The sequence below is a fragment of the Bombina bombina genome, chromosome 11 (genome assembly GCF_027579735.1).
Source record: "Bombina bombina isolate aBomBom1 chromosome 11, aBomBom1.pri, whole genome shotgun sequence".
NCBI classification, from domain to species: Eukaryota; Metazoa; Chordata; class Amphibia; order Anura; family Bombinatoridae; genus Bombina; species Bombina bombina.
Window position 1 is genome coordinate 35,487,493 of NC_069509.1, and position 20,514 is coordinate 35,508,006.

The 20,514-nt window shown below is 39.8% G+C and overlaps 1 protein-coding gene across 1 annotated transcript in view; it reads left to right on the forward strand.

Moving 5' to 3' along the window:
• Nucleotides 1–20,514, forward strand: part of STX1B (syntaxin 1B) — a 216,748-nt gene that overhangs the window by 116,993 nt on the left and 79,241 nt on the right. Inside the window, exon 2 of the mRNA XM_053695031.1 lies at nucleotides 10,254–10,328. Coding sequence (XP_053551006.1) covers nucleotides 10,254–10,328 — 75 coding nt within the window. The remainder of the gene's footprint in view (nucleotides 1–10,253; nucleotides 10,329–20,514) is intronic.

Genomic DNA, 20,514 nt, shown 5'->3' on the forward strand with positions numbered 1-20,514 from the left:
TTTGTTGGTTTAATGTACCATAAATATTGCTTCTGACTGTAAGGGTAAAATATACCTCTTTGGTTTCTATATGAACATATCATGGTTTATAACTTTTTTAGTTTGGATATAAGTTTCTTCTAAATCAGGGCCACATATGGCCATAGATTTTGTGGGCACAGTAAAATGCAAAACCAAAAAATGTGTGCTCTGTGGGCATTAGGTGGGTGCCCTATTCAAAAAGGATGACCTTCGTGGAGTCATTCTGAAGTATGCTCACAGGCTGAATTTTTCAATGAGATTTCTCTAGAGTTATTCACTGGTTGTTCATGCGTGTGAAGTAATTAGTAAAGTAATCTGCTAATCATTCTGAAGTCATTACCCAGAATGTTTTACCTTAGCTGGTAACTCTACAAGCCTGATGATGTCTGATGATGTGCAAATGACTTCTAAAGTAGTTTGATGATCATCAAATAACTTCATGATGGTCTCTAAAGTAATCATGTTTGTCTTGGATGGGCACCCAAGACAACCACAACTCAAAAGAGTCCTCTGGAATAAGAGAACAGCAGATAGAGGGTTCCTTACAACCTTACCTAAATCTGGTCCGATGTCTCTGCACTTTTTAAAGGAAATATATTAATTGTGTGTTTAATAGTTATAAGGGTTCTAAAATATTGCTCTGCCCCCCCCCCCCCATATGTTAGGAAATTGGCCATCACTGTTGTAAATGAACGAGCCTATTCATTTACAAATATTGCATTTCTCTATTGACACAAACCATATAATTCAGCACCAGTGACAGTTTTACGCAAATCAGACTACATTTGGAATGATGAATAGAAAGGTTTTTCCACCAAACTGCTTTTAAGGTGGTGCTTTGTAGAAGCCAAATCTTCTTAGGCTGCAATACATTTAAGTGATATTATGGTTAAAACTTTGGCAGATATCTTATTTTATAATCTAAAGAGTTTGTAGCGTTAACTTTTGAACTGATGTAAATATTGTGACATCTATCTTCTTCCATTTGGTCCACTATCTTGGGTCGTTGCCCTCTTTGGTTGTTTTGGGAATCTGGGAACAAAAATTATATTGAAATATGCTTTCTCACGTGTCCATGCATGCCGTGTGTATGTAGCATTACTGTTTTGTGTTGTGTTGCTCAAGTTTTGGATATGAGCACTAAAACAAATCATCTTCATATTATAATCTACTGTCAAGGCCCTCTTGTTCTTTTCTAGGTATTCCTTCTCTTTTCTTGGTCCTTCTTCTTATGCTAGTTTCCATTTCAGATTACATTGGTGATGTCAATCATTTTTGTCAGCCTGATAACCATTAAAAATGTCTGTCAAAAAAAGATAACTCCATATGGCAGGGGTTGCCAAATTTACGACAGTTTTTGGCTCCTGTTGACTATAATTAATGGTCAGTTTGTATTGCACCCATGGCTTAGTGTATGTCTTTAATGGACTTTTTTGGCTTCCTCTACTAATCATAAATGGTCAGAATGCCCTTTACAACTAGTATTCCCAAAAGTTAAAGAGGAAAAACAAACACTTTATAGAACCATATGAATATGGAAGGAATATGCTGACTCTAATATTTTATATAGTAAAAGTTCCTAGAAATATGAACATAAAATATATTTAATCATGAAATAATATATATTAAAGTAAAAAAAAACGTATGTATGTAAATAAAATGTTGTTTAAAATCATGAAGAACATATATAAACTAACATAACTTATTAAATATTTATGTATGCAGATGAAGGTAATAAGCTCAAAACAAGTTTTTTACACCATCATGTTAGTGTTGCCAAGCAACATACTATTGTTCTTCTAAAACTACTTCTAAAAAGTTACTAAAGGTTAAAATTAAAATGGGTATGGGGTCATGTGTACCTTTGCTATACTCTTGTAATGTAGAGTGAGGAAGTATGTAAAGTTGTAAACCTACAGCAAAATGGATGCCAACACTTTTTTTTACACCAGCAGAACCGGTTAACCATTTCTAGTTTAAAATTAACACCAGTAATGTAACATAGAAACATAGATATTGACAGCAGATAAGAGCCATAGGCCCAGCAAGTCTGCCTGATATTACCTAGCAGTATAAACTTATCTAGTTTGTAGGATAGCCTTATGCTTGTCCCCGGCATTTTTAAAGTCCCCAACAGTGTTTGTCATTACTAACTCTTGAGGAAGTTTATTCCATAACTTCTGTAAAGAAGCTTCCTCAAATTACTCCTAAATCTACTACCCTTTAGCTTGAGATCATGAACCCTTGTAATTGAATTTTCCATTTTATGTAAAATACCCACAGCCTCAGTTTTACTAAGCCCTTTAACGTACTTGAATGTAATCTCTTCTCTCTTTGCCTCTTCCCCTTCTCCTCTCATTCTTTTACCCTTGTGTTTCCCTCTTCCTCCTTGACTCTCCCTCTTCACTGCTTGCCTCTTCATCTTCTCCCCTTGCCTCTTCCTCTTTACTACTTACCTCGCCATATTCTCCCCTTGTCTCTCTCCCTTCTCTTCTTTTCTCTTCATATTTTCCCCTTAACTCTCCCTCTTCACTGCTTGTCTCTTCATCTTCTCCCTTTGCCTCTCCCTCTTCTCGGCTTCCCTCTTTATCTTCTCCACTTGCTTCTTCTTCGTCTCTGCTTGCCTTTGCATCTTCTCCCCTTACTCTCATCTTCTTTGCTTGCCTCTCCCTCTTCTTCCCTTGCCTGTTCCTCTTCCCCTCCTTGCCTCTCCCTCTTCTTCCCTTTCCTCTCCTTCTTCTCTGCTTTCCTCCTCTCCAACTTCTCCTTTCTTTCTTATTTCTTGCCTCTTCCACATTTCGCCCTTTACTCTCTCCTATCCCTCTTCTTCTCTTGCTTCTTCCTCTTTTCCCATTGCCTCTCCCTCTTCTCCCCTTGCATGTCCCTCTTCTTTCATTGCCTCTCCCTCTTCTCCCCTTGCATCTTCTATTGCCTCTGCCTTGCATGTCCCTATCCTTCCCATGGCTCTCCATCTTCCTTTTGTCTCTCCCCCCTCTTTTAGTGGTGAGGCTTGTATTACACAGCACCAGTATGACCTTGTCGGGATGACTGTGGTCTCAGCCCTATGATGTATCAGCAGGGTTACTAAATATACCTCTTCCCTGGATTTGTCATTACCATATCTGGTTTACTTTACCTCTTTACCATCTCATTGTCTCTGATTCACATCTATCTTTTTTTGTTTTGTTTTTGTTTGTTTAGAAAATAAATTACTTTGCCCTTTTTTCTTTATGTGTAATATTGTACATTATTCTTTACCTTTGTCATGTGTCTGTTTGTCCATCTATCCTGTCCTATGCATCTCTGAGACCAAAAGGAAGCTAGAGTGAGAAAGCACTCTGAGAAAAGATATCAGAAACCAAAAGTGTTTATAGAGTGCTTTCACAATATCCTGGGAAATCCTAGTGTATTACAAACGTTGAATATGGAGCATTGTTTTACTGGAAGTCAGTGTCTGTCCCATTGTTCTTCTGACATTTGGTTGTGCTTTCACTTCCCTGAGACTTTAGTCACTATGGCCTAGATCCTGTGCAACCAACTAATGACAGCAACAGTGCTGCAATATATCTGTCACACAGATCCCCCACAGCTTTGCTTGATGTGTTCTGCGACTGGAAGACAGAGACTGTGTGAGGAATCATGAGTGCCAAGCAGGAGGCAGAGTCACTGTTGGGTTGTCTAGATTGGGGAGTTAAGTTGGGGCAGGTTGTAGGGGGATTAGGTTGATTCTTGGTTTCAGTTAAGAAAATCAGGACATTTACCACAAATGGGAAGCTGCGGGAGGGCGGAGCTTTGCTGTCCCAGTCACCTAGCAAACTTTAACCCTAACTGTGCTATTCAAGATAACAGAAATTAACCTGAACATCAACCTTCTCACAGCTGAGTTAAAAAACAGCCCTGTATCTGCACAATTAACCCTATATGTGTAACCCTGTAGCATTGCTATTAACCCTATGGACAAGTGGGTACCCAACAATTGTAAACATATGTTCGACGCACACCCCACAGACATGACCCTGCAACATTAAAAAAAAAACTCTAACACTACCTCTGATCCATTCCTATTACTATTCCTTCTCCCTTACATTTCTTTCTGCCTTTATTCCTAACCTCTTATTCCCTGCAGTTTTCCTTCCCCGCTTCTCTCTCCTCCCCTGATTTACTTGTTCTGTTTCCTCTCATCTCTCTCTGTTTCACACATCAGCCAGTACCCAGGTTGTGTGAGGTCACCAATGTGTTCCCAGCTGTCCTCTTCCTCACTCTCCCGTTTCATTTCATTACTGCCCTCGCTTCTAATTACAGCTCTGTCTGACTCCTCTCATCTCCTCTCTTGCTCCCTCATCCACTGCTCCACATACTTTGCCCTCTCACTATCTTAATTTCCCCTCCATCTCTTTTATCTCCCAATCAGTCCATATTCTCTCCATAGAATTCTCTTTACCCTTAATTTGTCTCTATCCCTCCTGGCTCCCATGTCACATACTCTACTCATTTGTCTCTCCAGTAACTCAAACTCTTTATTACACATCTTTGTGTCTCACTCTAATTCACTTGCATCACTGTGCCCTCACTGACTCACTCCCCTGCACTTTTGTGCCCTCTCTGTCTAACTCCCCTGCACCTCTGTGCCCTCACTGACTTACTCCCCTGCACCTCTGTGCCCTCACTGACTCACTCCCCTGCATATCTGTGCCCGTACTGTCTAACTCACCTGCATCTATGTGCCCTCACTCTGCCTCACACACATCTCTGTGCCCTCACTCTGCCTCACACACATCGCCGTGCCCTCACTCTGCCTCAAACACATAGCTGTGCCCTCACTCTGCCTCACACACATCTCTGTGCCCTCACTCTGCCTCACACATCTCTGTGCCCTCAATCTAACTCACGTACATTTCTGTGCTTCACTCTGCCTCAGGTACATCTCTGTGCTATCTCTGTGCCTCACATACATTTCTGTGCCTCACAAATATTTATGTGCCTTACAAACATATATATGCCTGACATACATCTCTGTGCCTCACATACATCTCTGTACCTCACATACATCTCTGTGCTATCTCTGTGCCTCACATACATCTCTGTGTTTCACATACATCTCTGTGCTATCTCTGTGCCTCACATACATCTCTGTGCTTCACATACATTGTTGTGCTTTCTCTGTGCCTCATATACATCTCTGTGCCTCACATACATCTCTGTGCCTCATATACATCTTTGTGCTATTTCTGTGCCTCACATACATCTCTGTGCTTCACATACATTTCTGTGCTATCTCTGTGCCTCATATACATCTCTGTGCTATATCTGTGCCTCACATACATCGCTGTGCCTCACTTACATCTCTATGCCTCACATACATATCCTCACATACATCTCTGTGCCCTCACATACATCTCTGTGCCCTCACTCTAACTCACTCTCACATCTCTGTGCTATCTTTGTGCCTCACATACATCTCTGTGCTTTCTATGTGCCTCACATACATCTCTGTGCTATCTATGTTTCTCACATCCATCTCTGTGCCTCACATACATCTCTGTGCTATCTATGTACCTCGCATACATCTCTGTGCCTCACATGCATCTCTGTGCCTCACATACATCTCTGTGCTATCTATGTGCCTCACATACATCTCTGTACCTCACATACATCTATGTGCTATCTATGTAGCTCACATAAATCTCTGTGCCTTACATACATCTCTGTGCCTCACATACATCTATATGCCTCACATACATCTATGTGCCTCACATACATCTCTGTGCTATCTCTGTGCCTTACATACATCTCTGTGCGTCACATACATCTCTGTGCTATCGCTGTGCCTCACATACATCTCTGTGCTATCTCTGTTCCTCACATACATCTCTGTGCCTTACATACATCTCTGTGCTATCTCTGTGCCTCACATACATCTCTGTGTTATCTATGTGCCTCACATACATCTATGTGCTATCTATGTACCTCACATACATCAGTGTACCTCAAATACATCTCTGTGCTATCTATGTACCTCACATACTTCTCTGTGCCTCACATACATCTCTGTGCTATCGCTGTGCCTCACATACATCTCTGTGCTATCTCTGTGCCTCACATACATCTCTGTGCCTCACATACATCTCTGTGCCTCACACACATCTCTGTGCTATGTGTCTCACATACATCTCTGTACCTCACATACATCTATGTGCCTCACATACATCTCTGTGCCTCACAAACATTTGTGTGCTATCTATGTGCCTCACATACATCTCTGTACCTCACATACATCTCTTTACTATCTCTGTACCTCACATACATCTCTGTGCTATCTCTGTACCTCACATACATATCTGTGCCTCATTTACATCTCTGTGCCTCACATACATCTCTGTGCCCTCACTCTAACTCACTCTTACATACATCTCTGTGCTATCTCTGTGCCCCACATGCCTCTCTGTACTATCTCTGTGCCTCACATACATCTCTGTGCTATCTCTGTGCTTCACATACATCTCTATGCTATCTATGTGCCTCACATACATCTCTATACCTCACATACATCTCTGTGCCTCACATGCATCTCTCTGCTATCTATGTGCCTCACATACATCTCTGTACCTCACATACATTTCTGTGCTATCGATGTGCCTCACATACATCTCTGTACCTCACATACATTTCTGTGCTATCGATGTGCCTCACATACATCTCTGTACCTCACATACATCTCTGTGCTATCTATGTGCCTCACATATATCTCTGTACCTCACATACATCTCTGTGCCTCACATACACCTCTCTGCTATCTATGTGCCTCACATACATCTCTGTACCTCACATACATTTCTGTGCTATCGATGTGCCTCACATACATCTCTGTACCTCACATACATTTCTGTGCTATCGATGTGCCTCACATACATCTCTGTGCCTCACATACATCTCTGTGCCTCACATACATATCTGTGCTATCTCTGTGCCTCACATACATCTCTGTGCCTCACATACATTTCTGTGCCTCACATACATCTCTGTACCTCACTTACATCTCTGTGCCTCACATACATCTCTGTGCTATCTCTGTGCCTCACCTACATCTCTGTGCTATCTCTGTGCCTCACATACATCTCTGTGCTATCTCTGTGCCTCACATACATCTCTGTGCCTCACATACATCTCTGTGCCTCACATACATCGCTGTGCCTCACATACATCTCTGTGCCTCACATGCATCTCTCTGCTATCTATGTGCCTCACATACATCTCTGTACCTCACATACATTTCTGTGCTATCGATGTGCCTCACATACATCTCTGTACCTCACATACATTTCTGTGCTATCGATGTGCCTCACATACATCTCTGTGCCTCACATACATCTCTGTGCCTCACATACATATCTGTGCTATCTCTGTGCCTCACATACATCTCTGTGCCTCACATACATTTCTGTGCCTCACATACATCTCTGTACCTCACTTACATCTCTGTGCCTCACATACATCTCTGTGCTATCTCTGTGCCTCACCTACATCTCTGTGCTATCTCTGTGCCTCACATACATCTCTGTGCTATCTCTGTGCCTCACATACATCTCTGTGCCTCACATACATCTCTGTGCCTCACATACATCGCTGTGCCTCACATACATCTCTGTGCCTCACATACATCTCTGTGCTATCTCTGTACCTCACATACATCTCTGTACCTCACATACATATCTGTGCTATCTATGTGCCTCACATACATCTCTGTACCTCACATACATCTCTGTGCTATTTCTGTGTCTCACATACATCTCTATGCCTCACATACTTCTCTGTGCCATCTCTGTGCCTCACATACATCTCTGTACCTCACATACATCTCTATGCCTCACATACATCTCTGTGCTATCTCTGTACCTCACATACATCTCTGTGCCTCATACATATCTATGCCTCACATACATCTCTGTGCCTCACATACATCTCTGTGCTATCTATGTGCCTCACATACATCTCTGTACCTCACATACATCCCTGTGCTATCTCTGTGCCTAACATACATCTCTGTGCCTCACATACATCTATGTGCCTCACATACATCTATCTGCTATATCTGTGCCTCACATACATCTATGTGCTATCTCTGTGCCTCACATACATCTCTGTGCTATCTTTGTACCTCACATACATCTCTGTGCCTCACATACATTTGTGTGCCTTGCATGCATCCCCGTACCTCGCATACATCTCTGTGCCTCACATACATATCTGTGCCTCACATACATCTCTGTGCTATCTTTGTGCCTCATATACATCTCTGTGCTATCTCTGTGCTATCTTTGTGCCTCATATACATCTCTGTGCTATCTCTGTGCCTCACATACATCTCTGTGCCTCACATACATCTCTGTGCTATCTCTGTGCCTCACATGCATCTCTGTATCTCACATACATCTCTGTGCCTCACATGCATCTCTGTACCTCACATACATCTCTGTACCTCACATACATTTCTGTGCCTCACATACATCTCTGTGCCTCACATACATCTCTGTGCTATCTTTGTGCCTCACATACATCTATATGCCTCACATACATCTCTGTGCTATCTCTGTGCCTCACATACATCTCTGTGCCTCACATACATCTCTGTGCCTCACATACATCTCTGTGCTATCTCTGTGCCTCAGATACATCTCTGAACCTAACATACATATCTGTGCTATGTGCCTCACATACATCTCTGTGCCTCACATACATCTATGTGCTATCTCTGTGCCTCACATACATCTCTATGCCTCACATACTTCTCTGTGCTATCTCTGTGCCTCACATACATCTCTGTGCCTCACACACATCTCTGTGCCTCACATACATCTCTGTGCTATCTCTGTGCCTCACATACATCTCTGTACCCCATATACATCTCTGTGCCTCACACACATCTCTGTGCCTCACACACATCTCTGTGCCTCACATACATATCTGTGCCTCACATACATCTCTGTGCTATCTCTGTGCCTCACATACATATCTGTGCCTCACATACATCTCTGTGCTATCTCTGTGCCTCACATACATCTCTGTACTTCACATACATCTCTGTACCTCACATACATCTCTGTATCTCACATACATCTCTGTGCCTCACATACATCTCTGTGCTATCTCTGTGCCTCACATATGTCTCTGTACCTCACATACATCTCTGTGCCTCACATACATCTCTATCCCTCACATACATCTCTGTGCCTCACATACATCTCTGTGCTTTCTCTGTGCCTCACATACATCTCTATGCCTCACATACATCTCTGTGCTGTTTATGTGCCTCACATACATCTCTGTACCTCACATACATATCTGTGCTATCTCTGTACCTCACATACATCTCTGTACCTCAGATACATCTCTGTGCCTCACATACATCTCTGTGCCTCACATACATCTCTGTGCTATCTCTGTGCCTCACATACATCTCTGTGCCTCACACACATCTCTGTGCCTCACATACATCTCTGTACCTCACATACATCTCTGTGCTATCTCTGTGCCTCACATACATCTCTGTACCCCACATACATCTTTGTATCTCACACACATCTCTGTGCCTCACACACATCTCTGTGCCTCACATACATCTCTGTGCTATCTCTGTGCCTCACATACATCTCTGTACCTCACATACATCTCTGTGCTATCTCTGTGCCTCACATACATCTCTGTGCTATCTCTGTGCCTCACATACATCTCTGTACCTCACATACATCTCTGTACCTCACATACATCTCTATGCTATCTCTGTACCTCACATACATCTCTGTGCTATCTCTGTACCTCACATACATCTCTCTGTTATCTCTGTGCCTCACATACATCTCTGTGCCTCACATACATCTCTATGCCTCCCATACATCTCTCTGCTATCTCTGTGCCTCACATACATCTCTGTGCTATCGCTGTGCCTCACATACATCTCTGTACCTTACATACATCTCTGTGCCTCACATACATCTCTATGCCTCACATACATCTCTGTGCTATCGCTGTGCCTCACCTACATCTCTGTGCCTCACACTGCCTCAGCAGCATCTATGTACACTCAAATTACCTACATCTCTCTGTCCCTTCTCAATACCTAGCTGACCTCACTCTGCCTCATATGTATCTCTGTTTCCTCACTCACATCTGTCAGCATTTACAATGTTTCTGTGTGCCAGTTTTCTCATATTTTTTTCTTTCTGTCCCTGTTTCAGGCTAAAGACAGTGATGACGATGAGGAGATTGTACACGTGGACCGAGACCACTTCATGGATGAATTCTTTGAGCAGGTGAGATTATAAACACTTTGTAGGATTGTCTGAGCTCGCAGACGACATGCAGTAAGTCTGTTACATACCTCAAGTACAGGGCCAGGGCTTGGTATGTATAGATAGATGCATAAAAATGTTTAGCAAGATCTGCACATAAAAACTGTTTTGGTAAGGAAAATGCACATGATACTGTCATTAAATATTGTTAATATTTGTTTCTCTAAATTTAGAATTTAAGACAATACTTTTTTTTCTTTTCTTTTTTTAATTCTGGAAAAGCGAAATTTTTCTAACATCCCTGGATTATTTTCCTTTTAGTAGAAGAATGAATAATTTGATATAGCACAGTAATCTGGTACAAAACGTTGTTTATATCAACTTAAATGACCACTAAAACACAATACATATAATAGCACAATCAATACATGTATAATAAAAAGACAATACAAAAGCAGTTAGGTCGAATTTCAAATAAGAAGTAGATTTTTTTCTGACAAATGTCAAAGTTAGTGACATTTTACTTCCTAATGCATCATGTGATAGCCATCAGCCAATCGCAAAATGTGAAAACGTATATCCTGTGAATTTTGCACATGCTCAGTAGCATCTGGTGCCTCAGAAAGTGTGCATATAAAAAGATTTTGCACATTTAGATAATGGAAGTGAATTGGAAAGTTGTTTAAAACTGTGTACTATGTCGGAATCATGAAAGTTTCAGTTTTGACTTGACTGTCCCTTTAAAAGTGAATTTGTTTAGCATTAAACTTAAGCAGAGACAAAAATTAGTTTCGGACAGCATCATGGGGAAAAAAACTCTTTAGTTTCACCCAAGATTAGTTCCTGGTGTTGTTTGCTTAAGCTGTATTTTGACAACATTATTCATTTGTTAATGCAATTTATTTAACCCCTAATTACCTATAGGCAACATTGTTAAAGGGACAATAAACCAAATTTTTTTCTTTCATGATTTAGAAAGATCATACAATTTTAAGCAACCTTCTAATTTATTTATATTATCTAACTTGCTTCATTCTCTTGATATCCTTTGTTGAAAAGCATATCTTAATAGGCTCAGTAGCTGCTGATTTGTGACTGCACATAGATGCCTCATGTGGTTGGCTCATTCATGTGCATTGCTTTTTCTTCAACAAATGGATATATAAAGAATGAAGCAATTAGATAATTGAAGTAAATTGAAATGTTGTTCAAAATTGTATTCTCTATCTGAATCATGAAAGAAAAATGTTGGGTTTTATGTTCATTTAAGGCAGCAGAGAGTTATTACAATGCTTCAGAAAACACGTTGCACGCTAATTTTCCCTTGATTTTTTTTTAATGATCTAACTTAATAACATTGCCCTCCTAAAAATAACATTTTGTCCAGCGAAAGTATCTGATCCTGCAGCCAAAGGAAACTGTAATTATTTTATGCACCAGCCAAATTTAAAAGGACATTAAACAGCTGGGTACAAAGACAGTAGCGGGTAACCGCTCACCATACTATTACATTTCTTATTACAGAATAGCAGTTGGTAAAGCTCTGCATTTTATACTGGGCGTCGCCATCTTGTAGCTCCCGTATTGTTGCATCATGTGACAGGAGCAGAGCACTTTCACATATCTGGTTTGACGGCTGTACCTTTCACTTCAGTTTATCTCACATAATAAAGAGCAGAAGTGTTAAAGTTTTGCAGTTTTTTTGCACAGTTTCAAAGTTACATAACAAATATAAGCTCCAAGATGGCGACGCCCAGAGTAGAGATACAGAGCTTCACTAACTGACACTTGTAAGGGGTTAAAATTAGAGAACGACTTTACAGACAGGTGCAGGAGGAAACAATAGCGCTGTAGAATTGTGTGTAGTAACCTTCTACTGTAGTTGTATTTAGCAGTTTAATGTCCCTTTAATAGCACTTTTTAACTCCATTAAATGTTTGCAGTGTCCCCGTATTTTTTGCCAACGACATAAGCACAGAGCTGAGCAAGAAAGAACACAAATAAACAGATATGTAAAATCTGTAAACCAGAAATAATAATAAATACATTTTTTAATACATCCTAAAAAACAACCAGTTAAACCTAACAACATACCGACGGCTAGATTTATCAAGCCCTTTTCTCCACTTTCACTGCAGGTTTGCGCAAGCAAGCCCTACCTTGTTCTCCACCTCTTACTGACCGCCCACCCGGGGAGATTGACAGCTCCTGCCCGTGCGTGATTGACTGTGCGCAAGCAGGGGCGGGTTGCACGCGAGCGCAAAGGAGCGCTCGTGTGCAATGTTAAATGCGGGCAGCAGATTGCTGCCCACCAGAGATGAGGTCGGGAGGACACAGGCGAATATGTCCGCCCCTGTCCACCATGGATTAATAAATTAAGCTCCAAAAGGCAGCTAAATAGAAATATATATTTATCTCTCATTTTTTAATCCATTTGTTTTAATCAGAGGATTAACTTTTCTCCATTGAGGGAACTTTATGTGCTAATTTTCATTTTGAATTCTCTTTAGTTTATTTGATCACATAATTAATAGCTTGCATGAATATTTTGATTGCTTTCAACTGCAAATTTTTATGCCCCTGTAGGAAGTCAGTAGTTGGTCCCTTGGTGCAAGTTTGGTGTTATAAGGGAAATGTCTTGTTTGTAGTTTTTAAGTTAATTTACTTTAAAGGGACATAATGCCCATATTCTAAAACACTTGAAAGGGATGCAGCATACATGTAAAAAGCTGACAAGAAAATTTCACCTGAATATATCTATGTAAAAAAAAAAATTACCTCAAAATTTCTTCAGTTTACAAAAGTAAGTGTTGTGTGAACAACATTATTCTTCAGCTACTGTCAGCTGCAGGTTGAAAAAACCCCCCAGCCAATCAGCATCAGCAGTGCTGAGGTCATACTTTGCTGTGATCTTGTGAGATTTCACTGAAGTCTCGCAAGATTTCATAGTAAATTTCCTTAAACTGAGGAGGGAAATAACAAGACTGTGCTGCACATGCAAGATGCACATTCCCTTCCAAGTCCCAAGGCTAGCATCCTGATTGGCTGGTTAAAGTCCCTTTACAATGGGATGTGGCTTCTGAGGAAGTTAAGAGGTAAATATCTTCCTTTTTTACATAGAGATGTTCAGGTGATATTTTCTAGTCAGATTTTTACAGCTATGTGGTATTACTTTCAAGTGCTTCAACATTTGGGTATCATGTTCCTTTAATGGAATTTATATAGAAAATAAGGTGTCACTAGATAACAAAAAACAAGCATTAACAAGGTACAAATTCTAATCTGGTTCTAAGGGCCCAATTCACTAAAGCTCTCTGGTGTAGCGAGATTATCTCGTCAGTACTGTGAGATCCCTCATACACATTTATAAAGGTAAAGTTTAGCGTGAGAGCTGTTTATACCACTATACGGTTATCGGGTGTGAAGGAGAGGCACATACATTACAATATAATGCTCCAAAAGAAAAGGTTTCTACGTGATTTTTCTTCATGCCAGCGAGATTTTAATAATTGGGTTACTAGAGGGCACCTTTCTTAGAGCAGCCTTCAAGGTCACCATCCTTTTTAAAGGGACGGGAAACCCAAATAGTTTATTTCATGATTCAGATAGAGCATGCAATTTTCAATAACTTTCCAATTTATTTCTATTATCCAATTTTGTTTAATTTTCTTTGTATCCCTTGTTGAAAAGTATACCAAGGTTGGCTTTCAGTTAGATAATAGCAGTGCATTTTACTGCTCCTTCTACAAAGGATGTCAAGAGAACTAAGCAAATTAGATAACAGTAGTAAATTGGAATGTTGCTTAAAAATTTGATGATCTATCTGAATCATGAATGAAAAAATGTGGGCTTCATGTCCCTCTAAAGCGTCATGAAACAACTTCAGTTTGACAAATCGCATGTATTTGATTGTTTGTCATTTTCACTTCATTAACCCCTTCAGTTTTGCTCTGGTGTTGTTGCTACTAAACTTCCCCAGCGTTTTCTTTACATGGAAGAGTCAGGCTTTCCTTTGTGTTTGGTAGAACACAGTTCTGGCGATACTGGAGCGTGTGCGCATGCGCATTTGGTATAGTGACATCATTCCAATATGTTGTAATGGGTTGTAATTCTAATTCACCCCTTTTTGTAACTACTGGTAGCATAGGCGTAACTAGAAACCACAGGGCCCAGGTGCAAGAATCTAAGAAGGGCCCCCCCCCACCACCCCTCCCCCCTCCAAAAAAAGGTGAATTTAATACATTTTTTTACATATAACACAGAAAAAAATGTGAATCAGATTACATGTCTGCAAAAGGAGGTACCCTGTGCCCACAGTCTGTGAGATGGTCTGACCCCCCATTACTGTATATAGTGACACTATTTAACCCCCCAGTACTGTATATAGTAAGTTAGTGACACAATCTGTAATCTGCCGGTGAGATGGCTGGCCTGACCCTACCCGCCCAGTACTTTATAAAGTGACAATAGTCAGTGACATGGTCCACCCCCCCATACTGTATATAGTGGTACTGTATAGTGACACTGTTTATCCCCATGCCCCCCCCCCCATGCTGTAGTAACAAGGTCTGTAATTTGCTGGTTCCACAAACATACACATACACACATACATGCACAAATACACACACAGTCACATACATACACACACCATACACACATACATGCACAAATACACACACAGTCACATACATACACACACCATACACACATACATGCATAAATACACACACAGTCACATACATACACACACCATACACACATACATGCATAAATACACACACAGTCACATACATACACACACCATACACACATACATGCATAAATACACACACACACACACCATACACACACACATAAACATCAATGGGTAAAACAGAAACACTAACCCCTGTAGTCATGTCACACTCACATGATATCAGTGCAGGCAGTGGTAGGTTAACGTTTTTTATTAAAAAAAAATAAAAAAATTATATATAAAAAAAAATTTTATTTTATTTTTTTAAGCTGGGCCCCCACCCTCAGGGGCCCAGTCGCACCTGCGACCTCTGCACCCCCTGTAGTTTCGCCCCTGACTGGCAGGTTCCTTCTCAAGTCCAACCGCTTGTATGTCTAGGGGATGCTACTAGAAGCCTTGCACGACTCTATCCCGTGCATGCTCCAGTATGTCCAAGTTATTGCGCATGCACTAAGTACTGTTTGTGAGTGTTCGCACACATAATATTACAAGGTCACAATGAGGAAAACGCCATTGGGCTTGTGTGCACGTGCGCCTGTGTGTAGTGACTCCTGACCCAACTATAAATGATTACAGTCACTGAAAAGGTAGGCGGACTGTGGAGCTCTTAGTTACTCAAATATTTATGTGGTTTTGAACGTTTTAATAATTTATTAGAATTATTTAGAAGCGTTATTGAAGGTCTTTACTTGGTGTACCATCTTTACAACCAAGCACTTAACATAATACGGGCAGATCTCATAATGTTTTATGCCACTTTAAAACAACAGCTCATACTTAAAGGGCCACTAAACCCAAAATCTTTCTTTCATGATTCAGATAGAGAATATAAATTTAAACAACATTACAATTTACTTCCATTATTTATTTTGCTTCATTTTTTAAATATCCTTAGTTGAAGAAAAAGCAATGCACATGGTGAGCCAATCACACGAGGCTTCTATGTACAGCAACCAATCAGCAGCTAGTGAGCATATCTAGATATGCTTTTCATCAAAGAATATCAAGAGAATAAAACAAATTAGATAATATAAGTAAATTAGAAAGATGTTTAAAATTGCATTCTCTTTCTAAATCATAAAAGAAAAAATGTGGGTGGCATGTCCCTTTTATTATTAGAGGGACATGGGATGTAAAAATGAAAGTTCCATGACTCAGATACCGTGACATCTCCAGAGAGGACATATGAGGGTGCACTTCCAGGAAGGGGGGGGGCAAGAATGTAATTGGTGGTGACCACAGTTGGGCGCACATAGGGGAGCAGCCAATATGCTGGGAGGCTGGTGCTACTATTGCTTGATTTACCTCTCTGTCTTAATTTCATCAAAGAGAGCATACTGAGGTAGATTCAGGAGTGTGCATGTGACTTGAACACTATATGGCAGCAGTGTTTGTAAGACGTGCACACTCCTGATGCTACCTCAGTATGCTCTAATATACTGACATTCCCACCATATGTGCAGTATGGATGTCCCTACACTGCCATGTTCTCTCCAGCACTTGTCTGAGACTTTATAAGCATTTAAAGGGACATGAAAGTTAATTAAAGTTTTATGATTCAGATAGAACAGCAATTTTAATAGACTTTTCATTTTGCTTTTATTATCAAATTTCATTCTCTTGGTATCCTTGGTTGAAAAGCATACCTAGGTAGGCTCCGAAGCAGCAATTTACTGCTGGGAGCTAGCTGCTGATTGGTGGCTGCACATAAATGTATCTTGTCATTGGCTCACCTGATGTGCTCAGCTAGCTCCCAGTAGTTTATTGCTGTTCTGGAGTTGATCCCTTTGCAGGTGTTAAACACATAGTTATATACAAGCAACAGTTCTATAATAAATTGCTCCAACACATAAGACCATTTTTTTTTTTGCACTTTATGTCTATTTAAACATTCATTTTGCTTGAAGAATCTTGTGCAGTCCAGGGACATACACCTTAAAAACTATATAATTATCACTAAAAAACAGATAAAAATGGGTTCCTGGCCTGATTAAGAAAGTACTGTTTTTCTAAGCATAGTTTGATATTTTATATTCATTTTAATTCTGTGTTTACTGTCCCTTTAATGTAACATACTTTTATTGAAATAAGTATATTGTGGACACAGAATTATGTATACAATGTTACAGAATTGTTTCTGTTTAAATGCAAAACCTAAACTGATTTGAGCACAAATGTGTAATAATGCACAGTATTGCAATGTATTTATATTATTATTTTTGGCCCCTTTGTCTTGTAATTTTACTTTTTCAATTGCCCCCCCCCAATTCTCACAAGAGTGATGTGAAATTACAGACATTTCTGATGTTTCATTAGAATAACATATCAGCCAAGTGTAAACATTTTCAAGACAAATTAACACTATGTTTGCTGCAATTGTTTTTCAATAGACAAATCCCTCTCATCACTTGCTTTATTTAGAGAACCAACATGGGCTTGTTACTGAGGTAGCCACTGTCATTAAATGATACAAAATAGTTTTTGATAAATAATAAAAAGATATACTGCAAGGTTATTTTATTACACATAATTATTAATTTTAAATATTACAATTTAAAGTCCCTTTAAAAAGTACAATATGCCCCTTTTCAGTACTCTGAGGCCAGATATGTGACCACTTGGGGGATACCAGTTGCCTTTCAATGTAGTAGAACTGTGATGGCCAATTTCCTAGCACATGGGGCAGCTGCTGATCAATATTAAAGAAGCCTTAAAGGGACACTGAACCCAATTTTTTTCTTTCATGATTCAAATAGAGCAGCAATTTAAAGCAACTTTCTAATTTACTCCTTTTATCAATTTTTCTTCATTCTCTTGCTATCTTTATTTAAAAAGCAAGAATGTAAGTTTAGAAGCCAGCCCAGTTTTGGTTCACAACCTGGGTTGTTCTTGCTGATTGGTGGCTAAATGCACCCACCATTAAACAAGTGCCATCCAGCGTTTTGGACCAAAAATTTGCTGGCTCCTTAGCTTAGATGACTTCTTCAAATAAAGATAGCAAGAGATCAAAGCCAAATTGATAATAGGAGTAAATTAGAAAGTTGCTTAAAATTTCATGCTCTATTTGAATCATGAATGGAAAAAATTGGGTTTAGTGTCCCTTTAAAGGGACATTCCAGCCAAAACTGATATTTACATCAGTACATTTCACTTTTAAATAGGAACCCTTTTGCAATACGCTTGCATTAGGAAAAATGTTTCTATTAAAAGTATCACTGTTTTAAGTGCATGTGAAGCATATGTCAATACACTGCATGCACTAGTATTTTGAGTGGCAATGCCTTGTATTGGTGATGACTTCATTCACATGATACAAGTCAGTGCCAGCTCTGTTAGCAGACATACTGTTTTAAATGCTAGTGCATGAAGCATATTTAGATATGCTTCACGTGCACAGTTAAAGTTTGCACTAAAAATAGTGATAGGTTTTCACTAGAAGCATTTTTACTAATGCAAGTGTATTGCAAAAATGCTTCTATTCAAAAATGAAATGTGCAATTAAAATTTTGGCTGGAATATAAACATATGGCTATTAAAAAACAGATAATATACAATTATATTATAGGTTTAGGTAAGGTTACAGGGTTCTTTTTTTCTGATGTGAGTTGTGGTCACTACAAAGCACATATTTTTAGTTACAACGGTACACGCTGTTAGTTCTGCTTTTCCTCAAGGGCCTCAAGAACTAGTGCCAAGGACCCCCTATAGCCCTCGGGCCGACAGTTGGCCATCCCTGTTGCAAAACATTAAAGGGACATAATACTCATAAGCTAAATCACTTGAAACTGATGCAGTATAACTGTAAAAAGCTGACAGGAAAATATCACCTGAGCATCTCTATGTAAAAAGAAGATATTTTACCTCAAAATTTCTTCTGCTCACTAGAGTAAGTGCTGTGTGAACAGTTATGCTTAAGCTGCTGTAAAGCTGCAAGTTGGGGGGAAAAACAAAACACAATAGCCAATCAGCATCAGCCGTGATGAGCTCATGCATTGCCATTGCTGTAATCTCATGAGATTTCCACTGAGAGTAGCAGCAACAATTAGTGTTTATTAGGCACAACACAACATAATCAGCAACGTTTCGGTATTGCTACCTTATTCATGAGGTAGCAATACCGAAACGTTGCTGATTATGTTGTGTTGTGCCTAATAAACACTAATTGTTGCTGCTACTCTCAGTGGATTTTTAATTTATGGTACAGAGATTTGAGTGGGTCTCTGGAGTGGCTGGCAAGAGGGTCGTTGTGTGCTGGATCATCTCTCTTGATTTTGGATCTCATGAGATTTCACAGTAAACTTCCTTAAACTGAATAGGAAAATAACATGACTGTGCCTGCACATGCCAGATGCACACTCCCTTGCAAGTCCTGGGACTAAAGTCTCTTTAAAGTTGGTGTGAATACTTAGAAAATGTTGAGGTAAAGGAGCCGAATTATCAGTGTGCGGACAGACATGATCCGCTGTAGCGATCATGTCTGCCGCACATCTATAAATGCAGACGCACATGCTGTCAACATTTATCACTGCACAAACATTTCACTAGAAATGCTTGTGCAATGCCACCTCCTGCAGATTTGCAGCCAATCGGCCGCTAGCAGGAGGTGTCAATCAACCAGATCGTATCCGATCGGACTGTATGCTGTCCGAACCTCAGAGGTGGCAGACGAGTTATGGAGCAGCGGTCTTAAGAACAGAGGCATTAGGATCAATACGGCCTTGATAAATCGCCCCCAAAATATCTTTCTTTTTTACATACGATGTTCATGTGATATTTTCTAGTCAGCTTTTTACAGTTATGCTGCATCACTTTTAAATGCTTCAACATTTGGGTATCATGGCCCTTTAAGCTAAAAGCTGAATTCCCCATAAAAATATTAATTACACACAGTGGAAAATACTTTCACTTTCATTATTTTTTTTGCCTGCATTTCTTGTATTATAAACGTAAAAAGCAAGTTTTTCCTTTGCTCCTGCAAGATTCAGCACCTTACCAAGCAACGTGCTAAAAAGTGTTTGCTCGATCAGTGCAGGAGCCCAACTACAGTAAATCTGTTCCTAACTGACCACAGCAGAGGAAACAAGTTAAATATACTGAAGGCTCTAAAATGATAACAGTTTTCAATGCCTTTAAAACATTCTTTTTGCATGCATAACTTTATCTTGATTACTGTCCCAGCAAGTCTAGTACTTAACCCACATAAAGGAGTTAAACACATAGTTAAAGTACTGCTGATAGGCTAAGCAGCCGTGTCTGGTTGGAAACAGCAGAACTTTATTTATTTAACCATTTTGAGCAGGTTAAAGGGACATGAAACTCAACATTTTTCTTTCATAAATCAGATAGAGAATACAATTTAAAAAAAGTTTCCAATTTACTTCTATTATCAAATTAGCTTTGTTCTTATGTTATTCTTTGTTGAAGAGATCCCTAGGTAGGTAGCGTGCACATGCCTGAAGCACTACATGACAG